General features: G+C 44.5%; 2 protein-coding genes across 2 annotated transcripts; one reads left to right on the top strand and one right to left on the bottom strand.

Moving 5' to 3' along the window:
- Nucleotides 1-241: 241 nt before the first annotated feature.
- LOC139823248 (uncharacterized) lies at nt 242-2,365 on the top strand. The gene has a single exon (XM_071795631.1). It carries the CDS (start codon nt 242-244, stop codon nt 2,363-2,365), a length of 2,124 nt encoding a protein of 707 aa, XP_071651732.1.
- Nucleotides 2,366-18,267: 15,902 nt separating this feature from the next.
- On the bottom strand, nt 18,268-20,908 carry LOC139823095 (uncharacterized). The gene is made up of 3 exons (XM_071795384.1): nt 19,711-20,908; nt 18,671-18,925; nt 18,268-18,603 (listed from the first exon to the last, which is right to left on the bottom strand). Exons 1-3 carry the CDS (start codon nt 19,790-19,792, stop codon nt 18,383-18,385), a joined length of 558 nt encoding a protein of 185 aa, XP_071651485.1. The 5' UTR covers nt 19,793-20,908; the 3' UTR covers nt 18,268-18,382.
- Between the last annotated feature and the right edge of the window lie 4,151 nt (nt 20,909-25,059).

Below are 25,059 nucleotides of genomic sequence, written 5' to 3'. Positions count from 1 at the left end.
ACAAAGCCCTATCCACAATTCACGCGCTGATGCACTAAGTCATTATGTATATCTATTAAGGAAATAAAGCTCACTTTTACCAGAGCTTCGTTCGATTCACTCGCCTCAGACTTCCTCATTCCCGACCGCTTCGAAACATGGTCCTTCGAGCCGAATAGCCAAGCCGGCGATTACTCTTTCTACTGCTCGCATCAGCGTACGATCGAACGGTTCGGCGAAAGGAAGTTTCACCTGACGCAACATGGCCCTCGAAGTAGACGGCGCCGTGCGACGCCAGCACGAGGTATATACTCGATTGGCAAGAGCCTACGAGAACCTGAAGAAGTCAGGAGCCGCGAAGATCACTGAAGGATCCGTGACGGCTCGCATGGCCAGCCTCGACCAGAACTGGGATATGTTCAAGGAAAATCACGAGGACATGATGACTGCACACTGGAAAGCGCTCAACGAGCATGAATATGTCAAGGATGACTTTTACGCTGTAGCTGAGGAGGTCTACCTGTCTCAAAAGGCAGCGTTTCTCGATCTCTTGGCAAGGTTTGAACGCCCAGATACCGACCAATCAGCGAGCCTCAAACCAGCGGAGGGCACGATGCGCAAGACATTGCCACGCATCCAACTGCCACAATTCTCTGGCAAATATGAGGACTGGCCCGCCTTTAGAGATCTGTTCTATTCCATGGTAGACCGAGATTCTTCCCTGGAGGACGTCGAGAGGCTGCACTACCTCAAGACGTGCCTAACGGACGAAGCCAGTATCCTCATCCGCAACCTACCTACCACGGGCGAGAACTACTCTCGAGCCTGGGTCATGCTCACTGAGCACTACGCTAACACGCGCCTGTTGGTGCGCGCCTGCTTTACTTCATTCTCATCGCTGCCAAAAATGAAGAATAAATCAGTAGGCGACCTGCGGAAAATCTTCCTGGGAATGCTGAATACAATGGGCTCCCTCGAGAGCATTAGGCGACCCATCACCGACTGCAGTGACCTATTTGTCCACCTTGTCGTGGAGCTGCTCGATGCCCGCTCCCGTCGGGATTGGGAGACCCTGGTCAACGGAACTGCTGACCCGCCATCGCTCGACACCCTGAAGAGCTTCTTGGAGTGTCGAGTACGCACGTTGGAGGCGCTTTATCCCGACAGGGGCGAGCTACCCCCCGGTACGAAAGGGGACTCACAGAGCACGCTGTCTCGCTCTGCGCGGTCTCACGTAGCGGGCCAAAAGCCCAGGGATGCCGACAAATGTGCACTCTGCCAAAAAGAACACTACATCCTCTGCTGCGAGGAGTTCCGCCGCAAATCACCCCACCAGAAGAAGGGATTTGTGGAACAAACCAACCTGTGCCTCAACTGCTGCGGGAGGCATGCACTCGCCAAGTGCACTTCAAAACAAAACTGTGCTGCTTGCCAGGAGAGGCAACACAGCACGATGCACGACGCGTTCTCCGCAACCGCTACCAACGCCGATGTGGCTTCTACCTCGCTCCACGCTCGTCAAGACGACTGCCACGTGAGCAGGGTACTGTTGGCCACCGCCAGGGTCAACATTCGAAGCTCGCACGACGACCTTGTTGCGGCACGCGCCCTCATCGATCCGGGCTCTGAGGTGTCCCTCGTGACCGAAGCCCTCGCACAACGCCTGAGACTTCCACGCGCTCCCGCCTCCACCACCATCCTCGGCATCGGTGGAAGGCGATCGGGGAAAGCGCGCGGACGCATCACACTACAAATCAGCTCTCGGGTGACGGACGCCACCATCACCGTGCCGGCGCTGATTATCCCGCGGATCGCCGCACACGTCGCCCAGGACAGGGCGGCGCTCCCGAGGTGGCCCCAACTGGAGGGGCTCCCTCTAGCTGACCCGGACCTGCACGCCGCTGGTGCGGTGAACGTCCTACTGGGCGCTGACGTGTACGCCTCCATCGTCGAGGACGGATTGCGGAGGGGCGGCCCAGGGACTCCGATGGCGCAGAAGACGACGCTGGGCTGGCTCGTTTCCGGCGAAGCCAACGGCACCAAGGAAGGCGCCACCGTGACGTTTCTTCAGTGCTCTATTGACGACGAGCTCCCTGCACTTGTTCGAAGATTCTGGGAGCAGGAGGAACTTGAGCACCCGCCGCTGCCACTCACTGAGGAAGAACAACGGTGCGAGGATCTCTTCGTCCGCACCCACATCCGATTGCCAAACGGCAGGTACATGGTCCGACTTTCTTTCAAAACGGCCCCTCCTCCCGACCTCTCACGGACAAGAAACATCGCCGTGCGCGTCCTGCATAGCGTCGAAGGTCGAGGCAGGAATAATCCCGGCATACTCGAAAAGTTGCAAGCTTTATGCAGGAATACGAAGAACTCGGCCACATGACTCAGGTGCCCGAGCAAGATGACTATCACATGGCACCCAAGTGCTATCTCCCGCATCACGGGGTGTTCAAGGGGACTGGCGATGATGCAAAAATCCGAGTCGTATTTAATGGATCGGCAAAACTTCCGTTCGGAGAATCCTTGAACTCACACCTACTCACCGGCCCAAACCTGCTGCCGGCATTGCCAAACATTTTGTCGCAATGGCGGCTCCACTGTTACGTCGTAATAGCCGACATTGAGAAAATGTACCGGCAAATCCTGGTCCATCCAGCCGATCGCGACATGCAAAGAATCGTGTGGCGGCGACCAAGCGACGATGCCATCATCGACCTATGGTTGAACACGGTGACCTATGGCCAAGGGCCAGCTCCATACCTGGCAATCCGCTCGACGCGCCAACTTGCCGCCGACGAAAGGCCTGCGTACCCAAGAGCGGCCGCAGCCTTGGAAGAGGAAACGTATGTCGACGATGTCCTCAGCGGAGCGGACACTCAAGAGGAAGCTCGGAAACTTACAGGAGAACTCACTTCCCTGTGTGCGGCGGGAGGGTTCCCGCTCCGGAAGTGGGCTTCGAACCACGACGAAATCTTGACAGACGTCCCTCCTGAGCACCGCCAACGAGGACTCCACTCGTGGGAGCCTGACGTGAGTCACGCCACCCTTGGACTTCAGTGGCGACCCCAGGAGGACGCCTTCTCCTTCACGGTGCAGCCAGCTGACCTTGGACGCTTAACCAAACGCACCGTGCTCTCTCAAACTGCACGCCTATTCGACCCACTGGGGTGGCTGGCGCCAGTCATTGTCCGTGCCAAAATCCTGTTCCAATCAACATGGCTGCACGGGCTGGAATGGGATCAACCGCTGCCTGCGGCAGAGGAGCAGGCGTGGCGACAGTTATTCACGGAAATGCCAGTGATCTCATCCCTGCGTATTCCCCGCTGGCTTCACACACAACGGAAGAAATGCACGATCGAGCTGCACGGATTCGCCGACGCCTCTGAACGCGCCTACGCACCCTTATAAAAATGTGCCCTTCATTGCCATTAAAAAATGCCATTGAATTTCCATTGTTCCAGACGCAATGGAAATGAAGGCATTTTTGCCAAAGATAAAAAGTTCCACACAAAATCCCATTGGTATTGCTATTGGTATTGCCACTGGTTTTGCCGTTGGTATTGCCATTGGTATTGCCATTAGCATTGCCATTGGTATTAACACTGGCAATACCAATGGGATTTTGTGTGGAAATTTTTATCTTTGGCAAAAATGCCTTTATTTCCATTGCGTCTGAAACAATAAGAATTCAATGGCATTTTAATAAATGGTACTATTTTGTCTTTAATATAAATGCCTTCATTTCCCATTGCCTTTGGTTCAACGGACAATCTAATAGGAGCTCTTGCCTTAGGCGACTAGCGCCTGAAAATATCTGTCTCGGTGTCCCGTAGGGGGTCTCATACATATACCAGTCCGTCCCGAACCTTGAATTTGAGAGAATGCATGAACGATGCGACGCCTAGCGCCGTCGATGCGAACTGCCGGTAATACAGTTACCGCGCGGGCGTGATGATGATGCATGTACCACTGGTGGCGCGAACCGCCACATTTACCATTGACGAATTTTTATTACAATTCACACTAAACAAATTAGCTGAAGGTAGAAAAATTCCATACAAATTTTATCCTTCATGAGTCATTGGCAGTTTCCATTACGCCTGTATGGAAAAGGTTGTCATTCGAATGCCATTGTGTTTCCATTCATCTTATTGCCACTCAATATTTTCCATTAACTTTTCCATATAATTCGCATTGCAAGTTCCATACACAAGTTTTAACCTTCATAAGCCATTAGCAGTTTCCATTACGCCTGTATGGAAAAAGTTGTCATTCGAATCTTGCCATTGCGTTTCCATTCATCTTATTGCCACTCAATATTTTCCATTAACTTTTCCATATAATTCGCATTGCAACTGTAGGGCAACCATACATTCCCACTGACCGCCATTGAGCACTCAAGGGCACATTTTCATAAGGGCAGCCGTGCTCTATCTCAAAACGAGTATTGACGGTGAGCGGAGCACGATCACGCTGCTGTCGGCTAAAACCAAGCTTGCCCCCATCCAGCGTGTCTCACTTCCGCGCCTGGAACTAAACGCGGCAGTGCTGCTAACAAGGAATGCAGCCCGCGCACAAAAAATACTCAAGCTAGTGGAGATCAAAATCAAATTGTGGACCGACTCAAGGGTCGCACTGGCGTGGATCCGCGGACACCCAACCAGATGGACCACCTTCGTGGCCAACAGAGTCGCGGAAATCCAGCGGGAGCTCCCGGATGCTGTATGGAATCACGTCGCTAGCCGGGACAATCCCGCGGACTGTGCCTCACGCGGGCTGTCCCCCCGCGAACTGGTCGACCACTCCCTATGGTGGCAGGGGCCCCCATGGCTGCACGGGGACGCCCCGCACACCACGGAACCACAAGAGGATGACGATATACCAGAACAACGGGCTCGAGCCCACGTGGCCACACGCGCCGAACCCGCTGAACCAGAAATACTCTCTCGATTCTCGTCATTGAGTCGCCTGCTGCGTGTCACTGCCTGGTGTCGAAGGTGGCTACGAGTGCTGCGCCCACATGAAGCAGGGCCTGCCCTGACAGCTCAGGAGCTGGAGGACGCACAATGGTCCTGGATCCGAGTAACGCAGGCTGCCTGGCATGCTGACGAACTGAGAATCCTCTCCCGTCGGGAACCGCTCCCCCGCCCCACCAGCTCCTGTGCCTCAGCCCTATCTTGGACGAGGACCGCATCCTGAGAGTAGGCGGGCGGCTTAAACACGCCATCCTGAGCCACGATGAACGACACCCCGCCATTCTACCAAGGGATTCAAGGTTCACAACACTCATCGTCGAAGCATTTCACAAGAAAACGCTGCATGGCGGTGTGCAACTCACCCTGGCAATGATTCGCCAGAAATTCTGGATTCACAAGGGACGAGCACTCGTGCGACAATGCATCCATCGATGTATCCCATGTGTGCGATGGCGGGCGGCATCCCAAGTGCCATTAATGGGAAGCCTGCCATCTCCGAGGGTCACAATTTCGAGGGCATTTACACACACAGGCGTGTATTACGCTGTCCCAATCTTGCTGCGCACATCAAGGGGACGAGGCCACAAGGCCTACAAGGGCTTCATCGCCCTCTTCGTGTGCCTCAGCACAAGAGCCGTGCACCTGGAGGCAGCCTCTGATCTCACCACAGACGCCTTTCTTGCTGCACTCAGGCGCTTTACGGCACGACGAGGACTTTGCGCCGCGATCTACAGCGACCGCGGCACTAATTTCGTGGGAGCTGACAAGGAGCTGCGGTCATTCCTACGAGCCGCCATCATGGAGGACTTTTACTGGAAGGACAGCCTCGCAAGCGAAGGCATCGCATGGCAATTCAACCCACCTGCGGCCCCCCACATGGGCGGATTATGGGAAGCCGCCGTAAAATCAGTCAAACATTCGTCGAGTCATCGGGGACTCAACGCTAACGTTCGAAGAACTATCGACGCTCCTCGCGCAAGTTGAAGCCTGCCTCTGGAACCGTACGTTAAAACGTCCGTTCCGCAGCTTAGTCGCGAACCGAGCCTGGAGACGTTGGAGATGTCGCAGGCCAAAGATAACACCAGCAGGGAGCAGAAGGCGCAGAGGACGGCAACACCTGTGCCTGTGCAGTGCAGCCAGGACACCCAGGGACTGGACAGCGGCCTGTGCGAGGCCGACAGTCAGCTTATAGCCGAGATCCTCACCCAAAGAGCTGACGAGGAGGTGAGCAGGTTGTTGGAGGTGGGCTCTCAGCCCGCTGGACACTCCGAACGAGCCGAGGTGCTTCCCAGGAGGACCAAGGTGCAGAAGGGGCAGCAGCCGGACTCAGCCGAGTCGCAGCCCATGGACTACGCGGAATTGTAAACCGTGGTTTTTGCTCGAAAAGAGAGTAACCTTTTATTTTTGATTATTTTATTTTGAATTACTTTATTTTATTTGATAGACCTTTATTAGTGTACCTTTATGAAACCTTTTATATTGTGTGATTTCGTTTGAATTTTATATCTTTTTTGCGTATTACATTGCGTGACATTATATTTGATAAGTAGCATTGCTACACTTTAGTACACTAGTTACACTATAAACACTCATTGTCAGACACACTACAACTGTCGACACAAGAAAATAAAACTTATAACATATCCTTATACACTGATAAACAACCTTAAAGTCATTCACCTGTCATTTTGAGAAAGATTAAGCCAGAGGGCAAGATTTAGATTCAATAATGGACTCGGACAAGTTCCGGATAATAGTTTTAGCTTTTATATTCATTTTGTTCGCGATAGCGATAGTTTGCATTTTACTGCTAGCGTATTCGCATAGAGCCGGTTCACAACCCTATTATTTACCGTAAATACAAACAAGCATGAAGTTTTCGGAATACCTAGTAGTTGCCACGATAATATTCGTACCGTTAATAATTAATTTTCCAGATCCGTATTTAGTTTTTGTTGTTTTTACCTTATTCACTATGTATATCATGATTTTAAACGATCCCGGAGGGGAATGACACACCTACACCTTTGCGATACACTATTACACTTTTTACACCCGTAGCGTAAAGAAACTAGCATGAGAACACCACCGATAGAGGTGATACACTTCGCTACACTTTTTTACACTTTTGTACACTTTACACACCAGCGCGTTACCAGCGAGCGTGCGAAACGAGCCAACATAGGCATTACACTTTTGTTACACTTTATTACACTTTCCTACACTTTACACATCAGCGCGTTATGAGCGAGCGTGCAAAACGAGCCTACGCAGGTTCTACACCCAACGACACTTTTATTACACTTTTAACTTTGATATTTTACCTAAAGCCGAATGGAGTCATTTCTAGACGTACATTTACATTTTGTTACACTTTATTGCAATTATGCTTATTTTGATTTACAATTTGCTACACTTTTACGTAACTTTTACACTTTGGTATGGAATTGAGGCATTTTGATATTATATTCGTTAATTTGATAATTTTCCAACTTTCCCTGTCATTATAAAGACTATATATGTATTATTCGTTATTGCATGCGATATATTAAGTCGCTTTTATTATACTTACCGTTGATCACCGCCGGTGACAAAATGAGACGATTCCTTGAACAATCCGGGACACCTAAAAGAAAAAGATTAATTACGATTGCGTTATACGCATACTTACCTGGTTTCGTAGGGATTCGTTGATATGACTTTCATACGTGGAGAGTCACTCGGTGCGAGCCTAGTGACTCTGTGTCCGCTTACGCGAAGATTCGCGGTGCAGCGGCGCGATTGGTTCACGCGCGGGCGATAGCCAATTCGCGTCTTTGCACCTTAGAGAGCGGCATCTCACTAAAAGTGTAGATGCCGAGTCAACGCGAACGACTCGGCACATGAACAGTTACACTTTTAGTGTTTGAGGAGTCGTACCATTTACACCTCTGGCACGACCAGCCAATAAGAAGGCTTCGCGCTCGTTTGCGCATCAAGGCGCATGCGTCGCGTTTAGGCGGGAGAACCACACCCGTCCCTCGTGGACAGTTCGCCGTGAGATATCGAAGCGTCAACACGTAATACCGTTGCGCATAACAAATTCGACTTCGGCTTGCTTATCCCGTTTACCGCCTACGATAAGCGCGTGTGATATTTCATCGCGGAAAGTCCGTTGCGAGATTACGTAGCGGCGAAGCCACGCATTAAAATACGAATCCGGCCGACTTATCCCGTTGATTGCTTGTGCTGTTAGCATGAGTCGTTATTGAGAGAGATTGTTAGAAGCAATTGCGCGATCCGGGATATCAATTCCTCAAACACGATTGTGAATACGATAAAACGAGACGGCGGTTCGAGAACACTCGACGTACTAATACACGCGATCGAGCGAACGCGTCCGTTCCTACACGGAGATTGCTGTAGTGAGGAGAATAATAAATTGTTATTTATTTTATTACAAAAATAAGTGAATTCAATCGCGATCCCAGTGAAATTCCTATCCAAACGTACGGAGATTACGCGTCGTTATACAAGGGCGTGGTCGACGACCTTGAACACGTCTGCGGCGTAGAACACGGCGGCCATTGAGCTGGAAGGAAGGCAGGGACCACGCGAGTTCGAGAGGTTTCTGTATTTGAGCCTTAAAATACAGTGGCGACCGTATAATTCAGCCCAAGTAGTAAGTGGCTATATTTTAATTTTCACAACATCAATCGTTGTTCCGGTCACACCTCAACTCGCGACCACTTCAAGCGATGAGCGACGATCCCGAGGACTTGACGGCCCTGACACCCGGTCATTTTCTGATCGGAGCCGCTCTCAAGGCAGTCCCAGAGCCCACACTGACAACAACTACGAATGTCAGTCGATGGCAACACCTGCAGCAGATGAGAGAGCACTTCTGGAGGAGATGGTCCACAGAATACCTGCAGACCTTGCAGGCCAGGACCAAATGGCAAGCATCAATTGACCATGCAAAGGTCGGCGACCTTTGCCTGATCAGGAACGAGCTGACACCACCAAACCGATGGCCGCTGGCAAGGATTACAGCGATCCACCCAGGTGACGATCAGCAGGTGCGAGTGGTGATTGTCCGAACAGCAATTACCACAATAACGCGGCCTGTGGCAAAGATCGTGCTCCTGCCATGCGAGGACCAGCACCCATAGGATGGCCTGTTTCGTTTACCAAACGAGGCGGGCGGTATGTTCGGATCCGTCCTCCGAACGGTGCGCCTGCGAGTGCGGCAACCCGGTCCGCGCGCTCAAGCCCTCCCGGCCGGGCGCACGTGGCACAACCCCACTCGCGCGCCGCTAGCGTGAGTAACACTTGTCGCCGCGGGGCGGCTGTCGTTACTCGCAATCAAAATTCGGCAAGAAAGATACATAAGGGCGAGCCTGCCCAAGACGAGCACGCTCTCTTCTCTCACGTTAAGGCTACAAGATACCGGGCGTTACATATACCGGCTGTAGCAACCGTGATTGAGACGAACCTTACATATTCCGCTCCAACCTGGAGCGAGCGGAATCCTCGCACCGTTCCTCGGAACGACGTGCCACCGACTTGCGCCTGCTACTACGCAAGGGAGAGCCTGCCCCTCCCACCCGCCGAACCGGACAAATTCGGTCTGTGGTGGTAGTAGCACCGGGCAACTCTGCCCGCTCTAGCAGAGGCCGCCGACGACCACGACCAAGGAGAAGAGCCAGGAGGCCCTCGCCACCACGACGACCAACCGCTGCCGGACCGGCACTTCCACCAGAGCTGTGGTGGCCATTGATAAGGGTGACGATCCCCGAGTCGCACAGGCGAATCACACGCCCACCAGGGCTGACACTAGTGCCTGGCGATCCGAGGGTAGAAAGGCCCTTACCTCCGAATTCCTGGAGGTCTGTGGGTACACAGACCGAGGAACGCACGAAGAAGAAGAAAAGGAGCAGGGAGACGAAGATCGCACCGGCCCTGCCCTTCCTTGAAATCCCGGAGTTGCCCCTGGATCGAACTCCCCCGACTCCGGGAAAATCAGTAGACGCAAATAACAACCGCGAAACATTCATAGTGGCTAAGCGAGCAGCCAATCACCGGCTCTCGCTCTAGACCACCGTATTTTTTGAGAAGCCCGGCGCCCCTGTGCGCTGGCATAATACAAATCTAAAGACAAAGCCCTATCCACAATTCACGCGCTGATGCACTAAGTCATTATGTATATCTATTAAGGAAATAAAGCTCACTTTTACCAGAGCTTCGACTCGTTCGATTCACTCGCCTCAGACTTCCTCATTCCCGACCGCTTCGAAACAACGTGTCCATATGAAAGGTAAATATTAATTTTATTTTGACTTGTGTGTAAGGTATATTATGTAATGAAATGTACTTATCTTTGTTACAGAGAATTAACAGAATTACTTGGATACAAACACAATGTAGAACCTGTGGCAGTGTCTGGTAAAGAAGGTACGGTAATAAGAAAAGACCGAGTAAGCACATTTCAGACAGAGGCAAGAGAGGAAGAGTAAGTTTGATAAAAAGAAAATAAACTTTTATATATATATATATATATTTGAAAAATAGGGAAATAATATTAATATAAAGTTAATAATAGACATTATGAATTAGCATAGTGCAAATAGTAAAAAAAATATGTATATCTTACATATAAAACAGTCCTTTCGTAAATTCACACGAACATTATATATTTGTTTTAGAATATTTATAGATGCAAACCAAAAACACAGACAAAATGTAGATACAAATCATGATAACAATGAAACAACTCTGTCCTTACAAGAAGACGAAGGAGGTGAAAGTTCTGTAAATATAATGCTCCAAAAGAATATTATAAGTCAGAATCTCAGCAAAGTAAGTATACAGGACTTCAATAATGTTTTCTACTTCCAGTTAGGATATATTGGCTTAGGTTGTGACCGAACGATGCATAATCGGGCCACGGGGTACGCTATTTTGTCCTATTAGTCATCGGTCGCCACTCGGTTTAACCTTTATATACCGAGAAGGTAGGTATTCGTAATGAAAATCAGCCAAAATGTGAACAATTTGTTTAAACAATTTTATTTTTTCAATCCCGCCACAACTGCTCGATAAGCATCGCCTGAGCTCTGGATACCGCTAGGTATGACCTCAATCGGCCAGCCAGGGATGCCTGTTAGCCGGACAGCTGCTTGATCAGGTAATATCTCCTTAACCCTTCGAATTTTCAGATTCCCGCCACGGTTGCCTCCTCTGGGATGCTCTACCAATCGTTTCCACTATCAACCATTCATCTACCTCATCCGTGGAACCATGATAGCCGGACAACCGCTTGATCGGCTAAGTCCCGACGTTAATATAAGTAAAACGCTACTAATTCTCTTTTATTTTCAGGTTTCGTCGACAGCTGCTTCATCACCATCGCCGATGTCGTAGATCACCGCTGCTCACCGATGTCTAGGATCAACGCGTCTAGGAGATAGCCGGACAACCAGGTAAGTACGAGAACTGTCAGCGTAACTACAACTAATATCAACTTTTTTCAGGTTTCCGCCACGGTTTCCTCATCAATGGACTCCTCTGAAGTAGAATCTGCGATGACCTTGAAGATCGGACCACGCTATCAACAAGATGGCCGGACAGCCGCTTGTTCAGGTAAGTTTCCGGGTAAGTAAAGATATTTTCGTCTGGATTTTTGCAAATAACGATTGCTTTTATTGTTAACTATAGTTGCACAATGTTAGTGGTTCACAATTAACGATTGCCACATAAGATGGCGGTCGCACGTCTCGCAAAGTGCGATTTCGCGATTCAGGTACGCGAGACCCGTACGTCTTTCGTATCGACGTCACGTAACGCTGTTGGCGGGCGTTCCCGTTTGTTAATAGCCGCTGAGGTAGTCTTAATAATCGTATTCCGTTTTGCGTTCGCGAATATTCTTCAACGATACGCCGGTATTATACGCGCGAGAGTGCTACCTTCGAGCGACCACGAGAGACTGCCCCGAGAAACGTTGCTCTCTCGGGCTCCCTACCACCGAGGTTTTTCCCCTTCCACAGGGTCTCGGTCGCTTTCTCCTCTCTGGAAATTTCCATGCCTACGTTCGAACAATAGGTGTTTACGCGTTTCGGCACACCAGGTGTGCGCCAGATGTTCGCGATGGAAATTTCCAACGCTAGTACATTATATGCGTTGCGCTCTTTCGACTTCCGGGTAGCAACAATTCAACTTTTACAATTATGAACTTATGACAACGCCGACCGGTGCGCAAGGCCTTTCGGAGGTCCCAGATTATGATTCCGCGTCGACTTCCTGGAGAAGACGTCTAGATCGCGTTTAAAACGTCCGCCAATGGCGGCGACCCAGGTGCCTACTCTTTAGGTCCTAATCGATCGTATTCCGGCCCCACTTCCTGTAGCCGACGTCTGAAACTACCAGTTGTCCGGACTGTCCGGACAACCCCCTGTTAGGATGGTCGGATTTTGATCGCGCTTCGATCTTCGGGTGTACCAGGTGTCCCTGGTGACGCAATCCTAGTCTTTATCATCTGTCCGGCAAACCGGGTGTTTGCGCGGTCAGATCGCAATCGCGATTGATTCGGATGTCTTCTCGACCTTCCCCGAGTACGCATATTTAATTTCACGCCGGTCCGACGCTCGGTTCAAGATGTCGGGTCTGTCCGGCAAACCGGATGTTTGCGCGGTCAGATCTCGCTCGCGTTAAACTCGTATGTCTTATCGACGTTCCCCGAGCGAGCATATCGACTCTCAGTTCGCTCCGACGCTCGGTTCACGATAATAAGTCTGTCCGGCAAACCGGGTGTTTGCACGGTCAGATCGCGTTCGCGTTCGGTCTCTAGGGTCTGTTCGTACCCCTGAACATGCATATTTCATGCCGCGACGCTACGGCGCTTCGCTTGCCATGTTGCCCCTTGTCCGGCAAATCAGATGTTTGCGTGGGCGGATCGCATTCGCGATAGTCTCCAGAGGTCGGTGAAGCCTTCCTCTGGCGGCAGTTCAAGCCTTTTGGCGCTGCGTCGCCGCGTTCGTCATTCGGTGACGTGTCCGGCAAACCTGGGGTTCGCGCGATCGGATCGTGTTCGCGATAGTCTCCAGAGGTCGGTGAAGCCTCCCTCTGGCGGCAGTTTGAGCCGTTTGGCGCCACGGCGCCTCCTTCGTGTGTTTCGCCGGATGTCCGGCAAACCCCATGTTTGCGCGGTCGGATCGCGCTAATTTTCGAATGATCCTCTTGTGAGGATGCCAGGAGTCGGCATCTCGACTCTCGTTCACCTGACGTGCGCGTTGTCCGAATCCCGCGCTCCCGCGTTGGAGATTGTGTGTGGCTCGACCAATCATCGTTCCGGTGCTACCGCTGATCCACGCACCTATTAAATCAAAACGGAAAACTGCTTCCCTGGTCGGGCCTGGCAATTGGTGCCGAGAAAAGGAAAATGAAAATACTCGTGGATCGCTGAAAATAATTGCTTATATGCTAAATGGGCCGCTGCCCAGCGACCGCTGTCGCATATCTTATTGATTACAACGCCGGACGGATAGGCTAAATAACTTTATTTTAAAATGGAATAACTATTTACAACTCCGTCCTCGGAACGTCTTAGTATTTCTTAAAATTAGTCTGGGGATGTCCCCCTTTCGTCGGCCGCATCGCCTTCCTCGCTGGATGGGCTGGCGAAGTCCGGCTCGTCCTCGTCTGGCTGCTCCCACGTCTGGCTCGGAATGGCGGTTATGATCACCGTGTCAGTAACGGTTGATCGACTCGGCGCGTGCGGTTGCAAGGTACATTGTATCAACATATTCTTGTATCATGACTTTTGATTTTGAGAAGAATCAGTAACTGAGCTACATTAAATGCAACAGTAATATTCATGTTGAATAAATATATGCATTATTATTGTTGCATTTTATGTGACTGAGTTATTAATTCTTTTCAAAACCAAAGTCATGATACAAAAATAAACTTCACAAAAATTAGAGAAATACTTAATTTAGAAAAAAAAAGGCAAAATTCAGGCAGCTGTAACTTCTTAAAAATAAACAAAATTTAAGTCCAAAAAACGGTTTATAGCTTAAAATCTCTACTTTTGGAAGGTCACTATTTTTTTTAGATGAAGAAATATCCTTAACTGAAAATGAAATGCTTTATTGAAATCCTGCGTATAATGACACATGTATTAATATGTATTAATACAATTTTATATCGATTCTATGTGATTGAAAACATGCATGTTTTATAGGTGCCACAGAAAAGCGCAAGAACACAAGTAGGTACTACAGGACGAGTGCTAGAAAAGTGTCACAAAACTTTAGACACGCTTACAGAGAATATCCTAATTGAAAGAAATGCGAAATTAGATGTGCAGAAGCAAATTTTGGGTGAGTATAAACGAATAACAAATATTTATGAAGACATGGCAAAAACCATAAAGGAACAGTTGACAACTGCTAATAATTTAAGGCAGGAAAGAAATAAACTGCTACGAGATCTTGTTTCTCTGGATTGAGAAATTAAGAAAAATACATTTAAACAAATACTGACAAGTACTAAGTAACACAGTACAAATGAGTTATAAATTTATAATATATAAGTAACGTATAAGTTAACATGTTGCACAATGTCATAGTTTATTATTTTTTATTATATGCATTATAATGCATATTTTTTAATGTGATGTATATTTTATTTTGTTTTTGGTATGTGCAATATATACGTACATAAGAATTGAACTTCTCATTATCCGTATATATATTTCTAAATTTTTTGTTTGTAATATTAATTAGACAGTGCCAGAGAAATTTGAAGATGGATTATTCTATTTTAAAACAAGATGTTTTATTAACAAAAACTAATTTTATTTGTTCAAAGGGAGTTTATAAAAAAGGTTATGTTTATGATAAAAACATCGCTCACATGTAACAAAATATTTATTTTGTAATAAATAATTGTATACTCCTTACAAGTCTTTTCATTCTTATTTCTATATATTTTTTATAAAAAATATACAATACAATGAACAGTCTTATTATACTTTGTTAAGGAGACAACAAACGACATAATTCATCTCGAATGTGTACGCCAGTTTCATTTTCTCGTGCTGCGGGTGCTGCCTCATCAATATTAATATTTAAGTTTTGTGCTTCTCTGTCGGGATATTCATCATCTATAGCTGGTTCAAGATATTGTAAATCTTGCTCATTTGCTATATTATGAAGTACGCAACACGCATGTATTACGCGTACCATACGTATTATATCGCGTAATTTAAAATGATAGAGCTGACGAAACCGTTGCTTGAGGCACCCAAATGCATTTTCAATAATTACGCGACAGGAACTCAGTTTTCGATTAAAATGCCTCTGCGCACGTGTCAGATGCCCATTATCTCGATATGGGACAATCAATTCCTTTAACCCTAGAGAGGTAATATGAATTTTCTCATACGTGAAAGGCCAAGCGGGGTATTAAATTACCCCAAACTTGTACCGCGTGTATAATGTTTCCATTTGTTGTTAGACAACTTTTTAATAGATAATTTTGTTTGTTCTTTAATAGGGAAGACGATAGTAGTCATCAATTTGCGGTAGTAAAAAAAACAGTAAAAAAATTTCGAAAAACAAAACAAAGAACCAAAAATTGGGCTGAAATGACTTTTTTAATAAAAAATGCTGTAGTTTTTCATAAAATTCACCGATTTTAAAAAATCCAACGGATTTTGAAAGACGAATAGACAACCTTCAAGGGCATGTAAGCGACTTTTTCGTTTCTTAAAAAAAACATATTTCTTTGAACGTCTGAAGTAGAGGAAATGACGAAAAACTGTTGGATGGGAAAAATCGCAAAAAATGGAAAGTAAAACAGATTCTGTCGATTATTATTTATTTGAAATGTAGTCAAAAGTTATAAAAGTATATGGAAACAGTAAAATTAACTCCACAAAAACTTTACAAAGTTTTAATCAGTTGCTGTGCAAGAACAGCAAAAATGAAATAATTGACCGAATCTTAAAGAATTATATATGAAACGGGTAGAATTTTCCGGGGAGTGCTATAAAGTGTATAATTTTTTGTTACCGATTTTCACAAAAAATCTGAAATATATTTTACTGTGATAAAAGTCGAACGTAAACGGTTAAGTAGGGGTACTACGTTACCCCAAACGATTTTCTTTTTCGGTCACAGCTGCTGCACGGATCTAACGCACTCGCTTAATGACGGAGGTCGACTGCCGGACTGATGACTCAGGGTCCGTACTCTCCCGTACAATTTCATCGTTTCGCGTTTCAGCGCCATCTATTCTGGCTTACTCGTGAAAATGGAACTACGTAGCCAAAATTCAATATGGCGTCAGTTGAATCAGTCACGTGAGCCGAGTGGCCGAGTCACGTAGGTCACGTCGTCACTAGTAACGGGCAACAACGGGCGAGCAATCACGAGCATCGCGACTGATCGAGTTATTGCCGAATTTTCTTGTGTAATGTAAGTGTTCGAAATCAACGATCGGTCATCTTGTGCGGTATGAATGTGTACATGGATGTGTCTCGTGTATCATCCTGAAACGTTGAAACATTGCGTCAGCCTCTCGCTTTGGTCTTTTACGCATTCCACTTCCACATTCCGAAAGAACGGAGAATATTGGTAAGTTAGTTATCATAATTCGAAAATTAGTGAATCCAGCGAGAATCGGCACAAATTAATGTCATTGTTGTCATTATATTTTTTAGAGTCGTCGACCGGCGTTTCCTCCATCTATCTTCTACGGACGTATGTACCTCGTTTGTCGTCCTTGAACGTTGCTCGAACGTTGCGTCAGCCTCTCGCTTTGGCCTTCGACGCATTCCACTTCCACATTTGGAAAGAACGGAAAATATTGGTAAGTTAATTATCATAAATCGAAAATTAGTGAATCCAGCGACAATCGGCACAAATTAATGTCATTGTTGTCATTATATTTTTCAGAGTCGACGGCCGGCGTTTCCTCCGTCTATCTTCTACGGACGTACCTCGTTTGTCGTCCTTGAACGTTGCTCGAACGTTGCATCAGCCTCTCGCTTTGGCCTTCAACGCATTCCACTTCCACATTCGGAAAGAACGGAGAAGATTGGTAAGTTAGTTATCATAATTCGAAAATTAGTGAATTCAGCGAGAAACGGCACAAATTAATGTCATTGTTGTCGTTCTATTTTTCAGAGTCTACGACCGGCGTTTCCTCCGCGTATCTTCTACGGACGTACCTCGTGTGTCGTCCTTGAACGTTGCTGAAACGTTGCGTCAGCCTCTCGCTTTGGCCTTCGACGCATTCCACTTCCACATTTGGAAAGAACGGAGAAGATTGGTAATATTCTTTGATTAATGAAATTGACACTTACATTGACACTTTTGTTATCAACTTAACATTTTACAATCGGCGCTCTGAAAAGCGCAGCGTTGCCATATTGTTCTGACAGTAAAATTTACTAAAAAAGGAAAAATTTCTAAATACACGTAATACTTTCACTTTTTTCTTATAATTAAACATAATAATAATTATAACTTGATTTTATATAAGTTTAATGCAATATACAAGTTTGCTGAGGCCCTGCTTAAGCGCCTACAAAATACGCTCCTCCGTGAAAGGAATACCTTAAGGATTGCATATGAAATAATGAAACGATTTAGATCCTTTACACTATTTATTATTTCGTATACAATCCTCACAGGCTTTGAATGTAAACATGGAATGTAAACTAGTACTACGTTTACGCGAGCGTTACTTCTATAGTAACTTATGAGAATGCATTCGTTTACGCGGAGTAAATTATCATAAGTTACTACAAAATCCCGTTTACGCAAAAGAAAATCTCGTTTACGCGAAGAAATTATCGTAAGTTACTACAGAAGTAACGCTCGCGTAAACGTAGTAGTAGTATAGGCCAATAATATTATTGTATTATAATTTTATTACACGCAGAGTTGTATAACAACAATAAAAACATTTATAAAACGTAAATAATAACTTTTTTACTCATTTCAATATCCTATATTTATATATTATATTTTTTTTAAATAATTTAATTTTTTATTTTAATAATAAATGTAAGGGCAGTTTCACCATCTCCGATTAACGTCATCCTTCGAAACTATGGATACTAAAACGTTGCGCATTTTTAGAATAGATGGCGTTGAAACTCTAGACGACAAAATAGTACGGGAGAGTCCGTACCCTGGGATGACTAAACTAAATTATGGTTAGGGTCTCAGTATGAAAACTAACCTTCCTAAGTCAGGGGCGTAATTTGAATTTCGCGTGGGGCAACGTATTATCCCACATTACCTTTCTAGGGTTAAACATGGATATGCGCTATCTCCCAGCAAAAAGTAATTATCTAAAGAAAGATTAATGATATTGGAACATTAATTATTTTTTATTAGCCTTTGACTATTATTATTTGTACTGTTTTTTAACTAACCTGCACACAACTCACGTAGATCATTATGCAAATAGGAATTTCTAAACACTCTTGCATCGTGAACAGAACCAGGATATCCTATAAAAAGATCCATAAATTTTATTTTGTGGTCCACTGTACCTTGAACATGTAGAGAGAAATATTGCTTTTGGTTAAGATATGAATCAGGATCTTCGAGTGGCTTATCTATCCTTATGTGTAAACCATCAATAGCACCTGAAAAAAAGAATTAGTGTGTGACTGAAACATATCACATGCATGAATATAAACATGATTACATTACCAATTATACCAGGAAATCCCTTTCTTTCTCTATAAAATGTTTCAGTTTCTTCTTTTTCAACTAACGTTGGATATTTAATAATATTAGGTGCTAGTAACATTATATAATCAGTTACTCGAGTTATGATATTGTACAAAGCGCTTATTGTCACTCCAAAACGATCAGCTATATTACGATAAGATGCACTTTGATGCCCTACAAACCATAGGTAACATAATATATGTTTTTCTGCTGTTATTTTAACACGTCCTGCATCTGAAAAAAATTTAATGTTAATTTTTTAGTGTTAAAAATAACGTGTTTTTGTCATTATATATACACATACATATATTATACAGAAGAAGTGTGATATACGCAATATACATGTAGACTAGATCATTCTGAACCAAATAGTTCTTTACCATTTTGCAAATAATAACATATGAATAATAAAAATTATAAACAATATAAATAAATATAAATAATAAAAATATTAGAATTACTAAAAGAAACCACTAACATAAATTTTCAATAATTAATAACTCGAAATTTTACGTTATTATTTAGTAAAGGACTTCTGTTAAGAATGACCTAATCTAAATGTATATTGTTGTTACGTCTTGTGGACTCCACGATTTCCTTTTTTCGTAAAAATCTTTTGTAAGAACTTTTCATAAGAAGTTTTTCTAATAAAATTATCTTGGGGATAAGAAGGGATCAAATCGTGAGACATACCCTCTCAGACATAAAAAATTAAATAGAATAAAGTCCACAAGTTTGGCACTGCCGTATGTCAAAGGGTTCCTAAGGAAAATTCTTGAAAAATACTTCAATCCAGATAACAGTACAGATACTGTTCAAATTAACGCGAGACAATAGAAACTTTTATTTGTTGATTGTTGACATTATCACCTTTGCGTCCTCTCGTACCCCCATCCCTGGCTAGCTTTTCCTTCGTTCTCCAGTAATTCCCGTAAATCTCGGAATTTGAACATAACATTGCATATATTACACTTCTCGTCATACACCCTGTATATACAAATACATACAATGATACATACCTTGTAAAGACATAAATATTTTAGATACTCTGAATTGATTAATGAGTTGAAATGTTTTTTCTCTCGATAGTCGAAAGTGCATGATAAAATCGATATTATCATAATTTCGGACTATGTTTTCTACATAATTATTTATCCTCACATGCTCTATTCTTTGGATTGCTCCAAAAATTGCATAAAATATTTGCAGTTCGTTATAATCTAAAATGACATTAGAATAGATTAGATTTTTCTGGCACTTTTTTATATGATTAGTTACAAGTTTTGTAACAATTGATTTTAAATTACCATTTGGTTGGCGCTCGTTTGCATATAATTGTAATATAGTGGTTGTCGCATGTATATAATATTGATATGGTTGATTCGCGTTTTGATACTCGTTGTATATTAGTCAGTAAGCTCATAATCGTAAAGTTACCGTCGGTTTGAGACTCGCGCGAAACGTTGGCGGACCGCGACAGGTGTCAATACTCGCGCGACTCACCCGACTCGTGCTGCCCGCCCACGGGTGGCAGGCCCAATTATTGGGACAATAGTACTCGTTCGCGCCGTACTTCCAGGAGCGCGAGCCGAGAGAGTGCCGGAGCACTCGGACTCCCGTAAGAATCGCCGACAAGATAAGACGGAGTATCAGCCACAGTCGAGTGCTCGACGAAATCGTTAGAACGGCGTTTGCCTGCTTGCCCGTTTTGTGTTGCTTGCTGCTCGCTTGCTTGCTTGCCCGCTACCTTGTCTGCCTGCACGCCTCCCGCTTGCTATCAAGGAGGATTCGCCACCCGAGAGGACAGACGAGATCGGCCGAGAGACCATCCCAGGAGGGCGCCGGGCTGCGATACGGTGAGTCGCTTCGCTTGATTTATTCCGCTTTACTTGCATTTAATTTCGCTTGCATTCGTGAGAGGATTGCCCCTTTGGTCCTTCGAACCACCCTAATACAGGCCAATCGCGAATCCGGGGACCGATTAATACCCCCCCGAGCACCATCATCATGTTCATCTAACATCGGTTCTACTGGCGGTTGTATCACCATTAAATTCTCTTCATCAGAATCAAATGAATCTAATAATTCTATGTTTCTAATATTTTGAGCTGCCATTTTGGTCACTGCACTGTGGTTATTGTAGCGTTCTTTTTATTCCTCTCTGTACGCTTGCACCAGTACAATTCTGCGCTGTCCTCACCAGTTCAGTGCAGTTCTAGTGCAGAACTAGTTCAGCTAAAAAGAACAAACCTATAGACACGTTCAGAAGGACCCTATGAACACGCCTATAAGGTTGGCGTCATCAAAAAGTAACGGTGCCAGTAGTTGGCGGCACCAACGTCTTCTCCTGGAGCAGAGCATATATGGAGAAACTCAGGATCATTCTCAGAACACGCCTATAAGGTCGGTGTCGTTTCAGGGTGACGATGCCAGGAGTTGGCGGCACCAACGTCATCTCCTGGAACGAACGACAGAGGGAGGTTCAGGGCGAGCCTAGAGACGGGGTGACCAATGTTCTTTTTAATGTCCAATCTATGTTCTTTGACTCTGGTTTGTAGTTGTCTTTTACTTTGGCCTACATAAGTTACTTTGCAATCTCTACACGGAATTTTATATACGATGTTGCTGTGGGCTAGCTTATCTAAATTATCTTTACCAGTTTTTATAAACCTTCTTAGGGGGTGTGCCACAGAAAACGTAACCTCTGCATTTTTTATGAACTTTTTGAATTTTTCCGACGTGAATCTGACATAGGAAACTGTGAAATATTTCATGTTGTTTGATTCAAGAGACATATCAACCCTTCTCTTTTTCAAAAATAATTGTGTTAATCTTTTTTTTATGGACGAAAAAATGAAGGATAAAGGGTAACCGTTTTCTAATAGCATCTGAATAATAAGGTTAAAATTCTTAATGTGGAATTGTGGATGAGAGATTGTCATGATCTTGTCAACAAGCCCGAAAATGACACCTTTTTTATGGGAGATTGGATGGTGTAAATGGTAGTTTAGGTATCTCCCCGAAAAGGTAGGTTTATGGTACCAATCAAATATAAAACTCCTATCCCTCAACATCACCGTGACATCCAGAAAGTTAAGTGTATTGTTTTTACTAATTTCAATTGTGAACTAATCTAGTATGCTGTGAATTAAAAATTTCTAAAATATGTTTAAAATATTCAGGGGGAGAACGGTCGACGAGAATTTGAATTCTGATACACGGCTATTCCCGAACAATATTCAAGACACCCTTACGTCAAAACAGTCATTGTCACAACCTTTACTAAAAGTTAATTCTTCCTCTTATTGTAAATTTCCTTTGACCAAGTCAGTTTCACATAGCAACCGTTCTCAGACTCCACATTCACCACTTGACCGCACTGCCCATGTAGATTCTCACAGGAATCGTTCTCAGACTCCACATTCATCACCTGACCGCACTGCCCATATAGATTCCCACAGAAACCATTCTCCGATTTCACATTCATCACTTAACCGAACTGCCCATATAGATTCTCACAGGAACCGTTCTCTGACTCCACATTCATCACCTGACCGCATTGTAGATTCTCATATTAACTGTTCCTCAATGTCATTTGCTCAACTTCAGAATAAACGCCAAACTACCTCCTACTGTAGCAGCCGTTCCACTTATTTATTTTTCCAAACGGAACGTATGAACGAATCAGATTCTCACCATAACCACACATCGACTGTTTTACCTCAATTCAATGATGCTTCCTCTGACTCATTTTTAAAGAGTAAGAAACATTTATCATATTCATCATCTCAATTTATGTATCGTGACAAATTCTTTCTTTATGATCACAAGTTTCAAAATAATAATTATCCTATTATTTATATCTAATATCAAAAATTTTTAAGTAAAATTTTAAGTAAAGTTTAATTATTGAACTATAATCACTGAACACCTTAATTTAAATTTTCAGATTCAAAAACTCGTATCCACAAAACTACGAATAATATTCCACCGTTACAATTCACAATTCCGTCAAAAAAGTCGCCAAACAATGACGATCTGTTTTTAATTTGAAGGAATATCCAGTAAAAATATTATGTTGTTTATTGAATATTGCATTGTGTATTGCATTATGTAAAAAATACTTTTTTTTTTTTTTAGGCGGAGGAGCTTGCCAAACAAAGAGGAAGAGCGGACAGCCTAGGATCGGTCAAAGATCTCATTCTGAAAAGGAAAAGAAAAGAGTTAGAGGAAGTAGCGGCTAGAGCAGCAGAGAAAGAAATTCTCGATAAAAACGAAACAAGAAGGACCAACAGATCACCGCCAGCGAAGATTAAAAAAGGAGAAGAGGGTAAAGGAAACATGGCGACAGAAGAATTACTAAACAAAATACTAAGGAAAATGAAGGAACAAGAAATAGAAAGAAAGAAAGATAAGGAGGAACAAGAGAAAGAAAGAAAGAAAGATAAAGAGGAAATAAAAAACGAAATTAGGCGACTGAAGGAGGAATTGAAAAGGAGCGAGGAGATATGGGAGAAGCAAAGAAAGGCGTTGGAAGGAAGAATTAAGAGTTTGGAAGAGAAGGTAGAGAAGATAGAGGTTAACATCGCGGAGAGAAATGAGGGAGGGGAAGTAATAAGAAAAGTGAAGGAGATAGAAAGAAGTATGGAGATGGCGGAAAGAGGAAAGAGGAGAAATAACATAATCGTGAGAGAAGAGAAAATAGGAAGCGATGAGGAAAGAAAAGAAAAAATCGAGAAGTTGATAGAAGAAATAAATAAAACGAAAGTGGTAATCGAGGAAGTGCAAGAAATTGGTTATGAAGATATTAAAATAAAGATGTTGAGATGCAAAAACTGGGAAAGCAAAAGGGAGATAATGATAAGAAAGAGGGAGCTAGGAAGGAAACATGGATGCTTTCTGGATGACGATCTCACCAAGGAAGAAAGACAGGTGCAGAAAGAGATAAGAAGGATAGCAAGGGAGAAGAGGGAGACAGGAAAGAGAATCACGGTCGGTTACTAAAAAATATGGGTGGATAATTGTTAGTGGACCGCTCAGGTTAATTCGCGTCGGCGTGGTGAGGAAGGCAAAATAAATTGATTGTTCACAATTGTCCTTTTATTGCACACTATTTACAATGCAGCACTCGCTACAGTTCGTCTCGCTACGATACGTCTCGATATCATAAGACTCCGGTTTACTCGCTTTTCGCCGATTGCTCGATTAACACGAGCGTCGCGGATGAGTTTCGAGGGCTCACTGGTCTCCCGGCCGGAGCAGGCAAAACGATCGCGGTCAGAGCTACGCATTAGGCCGCGAGGAATTTCGTGACGATAAATCGTCTGATTGGTTCCAAACTGTCAGGCGACTATTCTATTGGGCGAGGTACGTGCGATCACGCGGCGGATCACGCTTTCCGCACCTGCGAGCCGTTTGCTCGAAAAAACAAAAAAAGGGGGTAACGTAAACATTCGCGGTTTGGAGCATTTCGAGCGTTCTTGAAAGATACTCGCTTTCACTTTCGAGTATTCAATTATCAACAATAATAAGGAATGGAGATGGAATGAAAGTAAAGGAGAGCTAGAAGAGAGGATTGATTTTCGCAGACCAGAAAGAAAGGAAAGAGGATATAGAAATGGAAAGAGTGAGGAACGAGAAAAGGAGGGAGGAGACACAGGAAGGGAGACAGGAAGGGATTAAGAAAATAGAGGAAAGGCTGAACGCTACCGAAGAGGTTAAAATGGACGAAGGAAGTATAAAGGAGGAGGAAGAGGAAGTCGATGGAGGAAACGATATAGGGGGGGCCGAGGGATATGAAGAGGAAGAGGAAGGTAATGGCAGGGGGAGACGTGGAGAGTGGCTTTCTGGAACGTAGCAGGTATAAAAAACAAGGATAAGGACTTCTGGGAAGGGATAAAGAAATGGGATGTAGTTGTAATGATAGAGACATGGATGGATGAGAAAGGATGGGAGAAAGAGAAAGAGAAGTTACCAAGAGAATATAAATGGAGAGTACAGTTAGCGACCAGAAAGAACAGGAAAGGTAGAGCGTGCGGAGGCATGTTATTAGGAATAAGGAAAAGTGTAGAAGAGATAAAGGAAGGAAGGGGAATGGTAGAGGAAGAAGGAAAAATCGAAGGTAAGATAAGAATAGGAGAGAAAATATGGAGAATAATAGGAATCTATGTAAACAACAATATAGAAAAGAAGTTAGAAGGTTTGAAGGAGAGGACAGAGGAGGGGGAAAAAGGAGTAAGGACCATAGTAGGTGGTGACTTTAATGCGAGAACAGGAGAGGAAGGAGGATGGGAAGAGGAAGTCGAGGGAATAGGGGAGGAAAGAAGAAGAAAATCTAAAGACAAGAAGGTAAATAAGGATAATAGGAA

Source organism: Temnothorax longispinosus, chromosome 12, assembly GCF_030848805.1.
Source record: "Temnothorax longispinosus isolate EJ_2023e chromosome 12, Tlon_JGU_v1, whole genome shotgun sequence".
Taxonomy (NCBI): Eukaryota; Metazoa; Arthropoda; class Insecta; order Hymenoptera; family Formicidae; genus Temnothorax; species Temnothorax longispinosus.
This window is presented reverse-complemented; position numbering and strand designations above follow the sequence as displayed.

Excerpts from the sequence above, each read along its gene's own strand:
- LOC139823248 (XM_071795631.1), top strand. The coding sequence starts at position 242 with ATGGCCCTCGAAGTAGACGGCGCCGTGCGACGCCAGCACGAGGTATAT.
- LOC139823095 (XM_071795384.1), bottom strand. The coding sequence starts at position 19,792 with ATGCACTTTCGACTATCGAGAGAAAAAACATTTCAACTCATTAATCAA. Across the intron at positions 18,926-19,710 it reads AATATTTATGTCTTTACAAG|ATGCAGGACGTGTTAAAATA; the intron begins GTATGTATCATT and ends AATTTTTTTCAG. Across the intron at positions 18,604-18,670 it reads GGGATTTCCTGGTATAATTG|GTGCTATTGATGGTTTACAC; the intron begins GTAATGTAATCA and ends TCTTTTTTTCAG.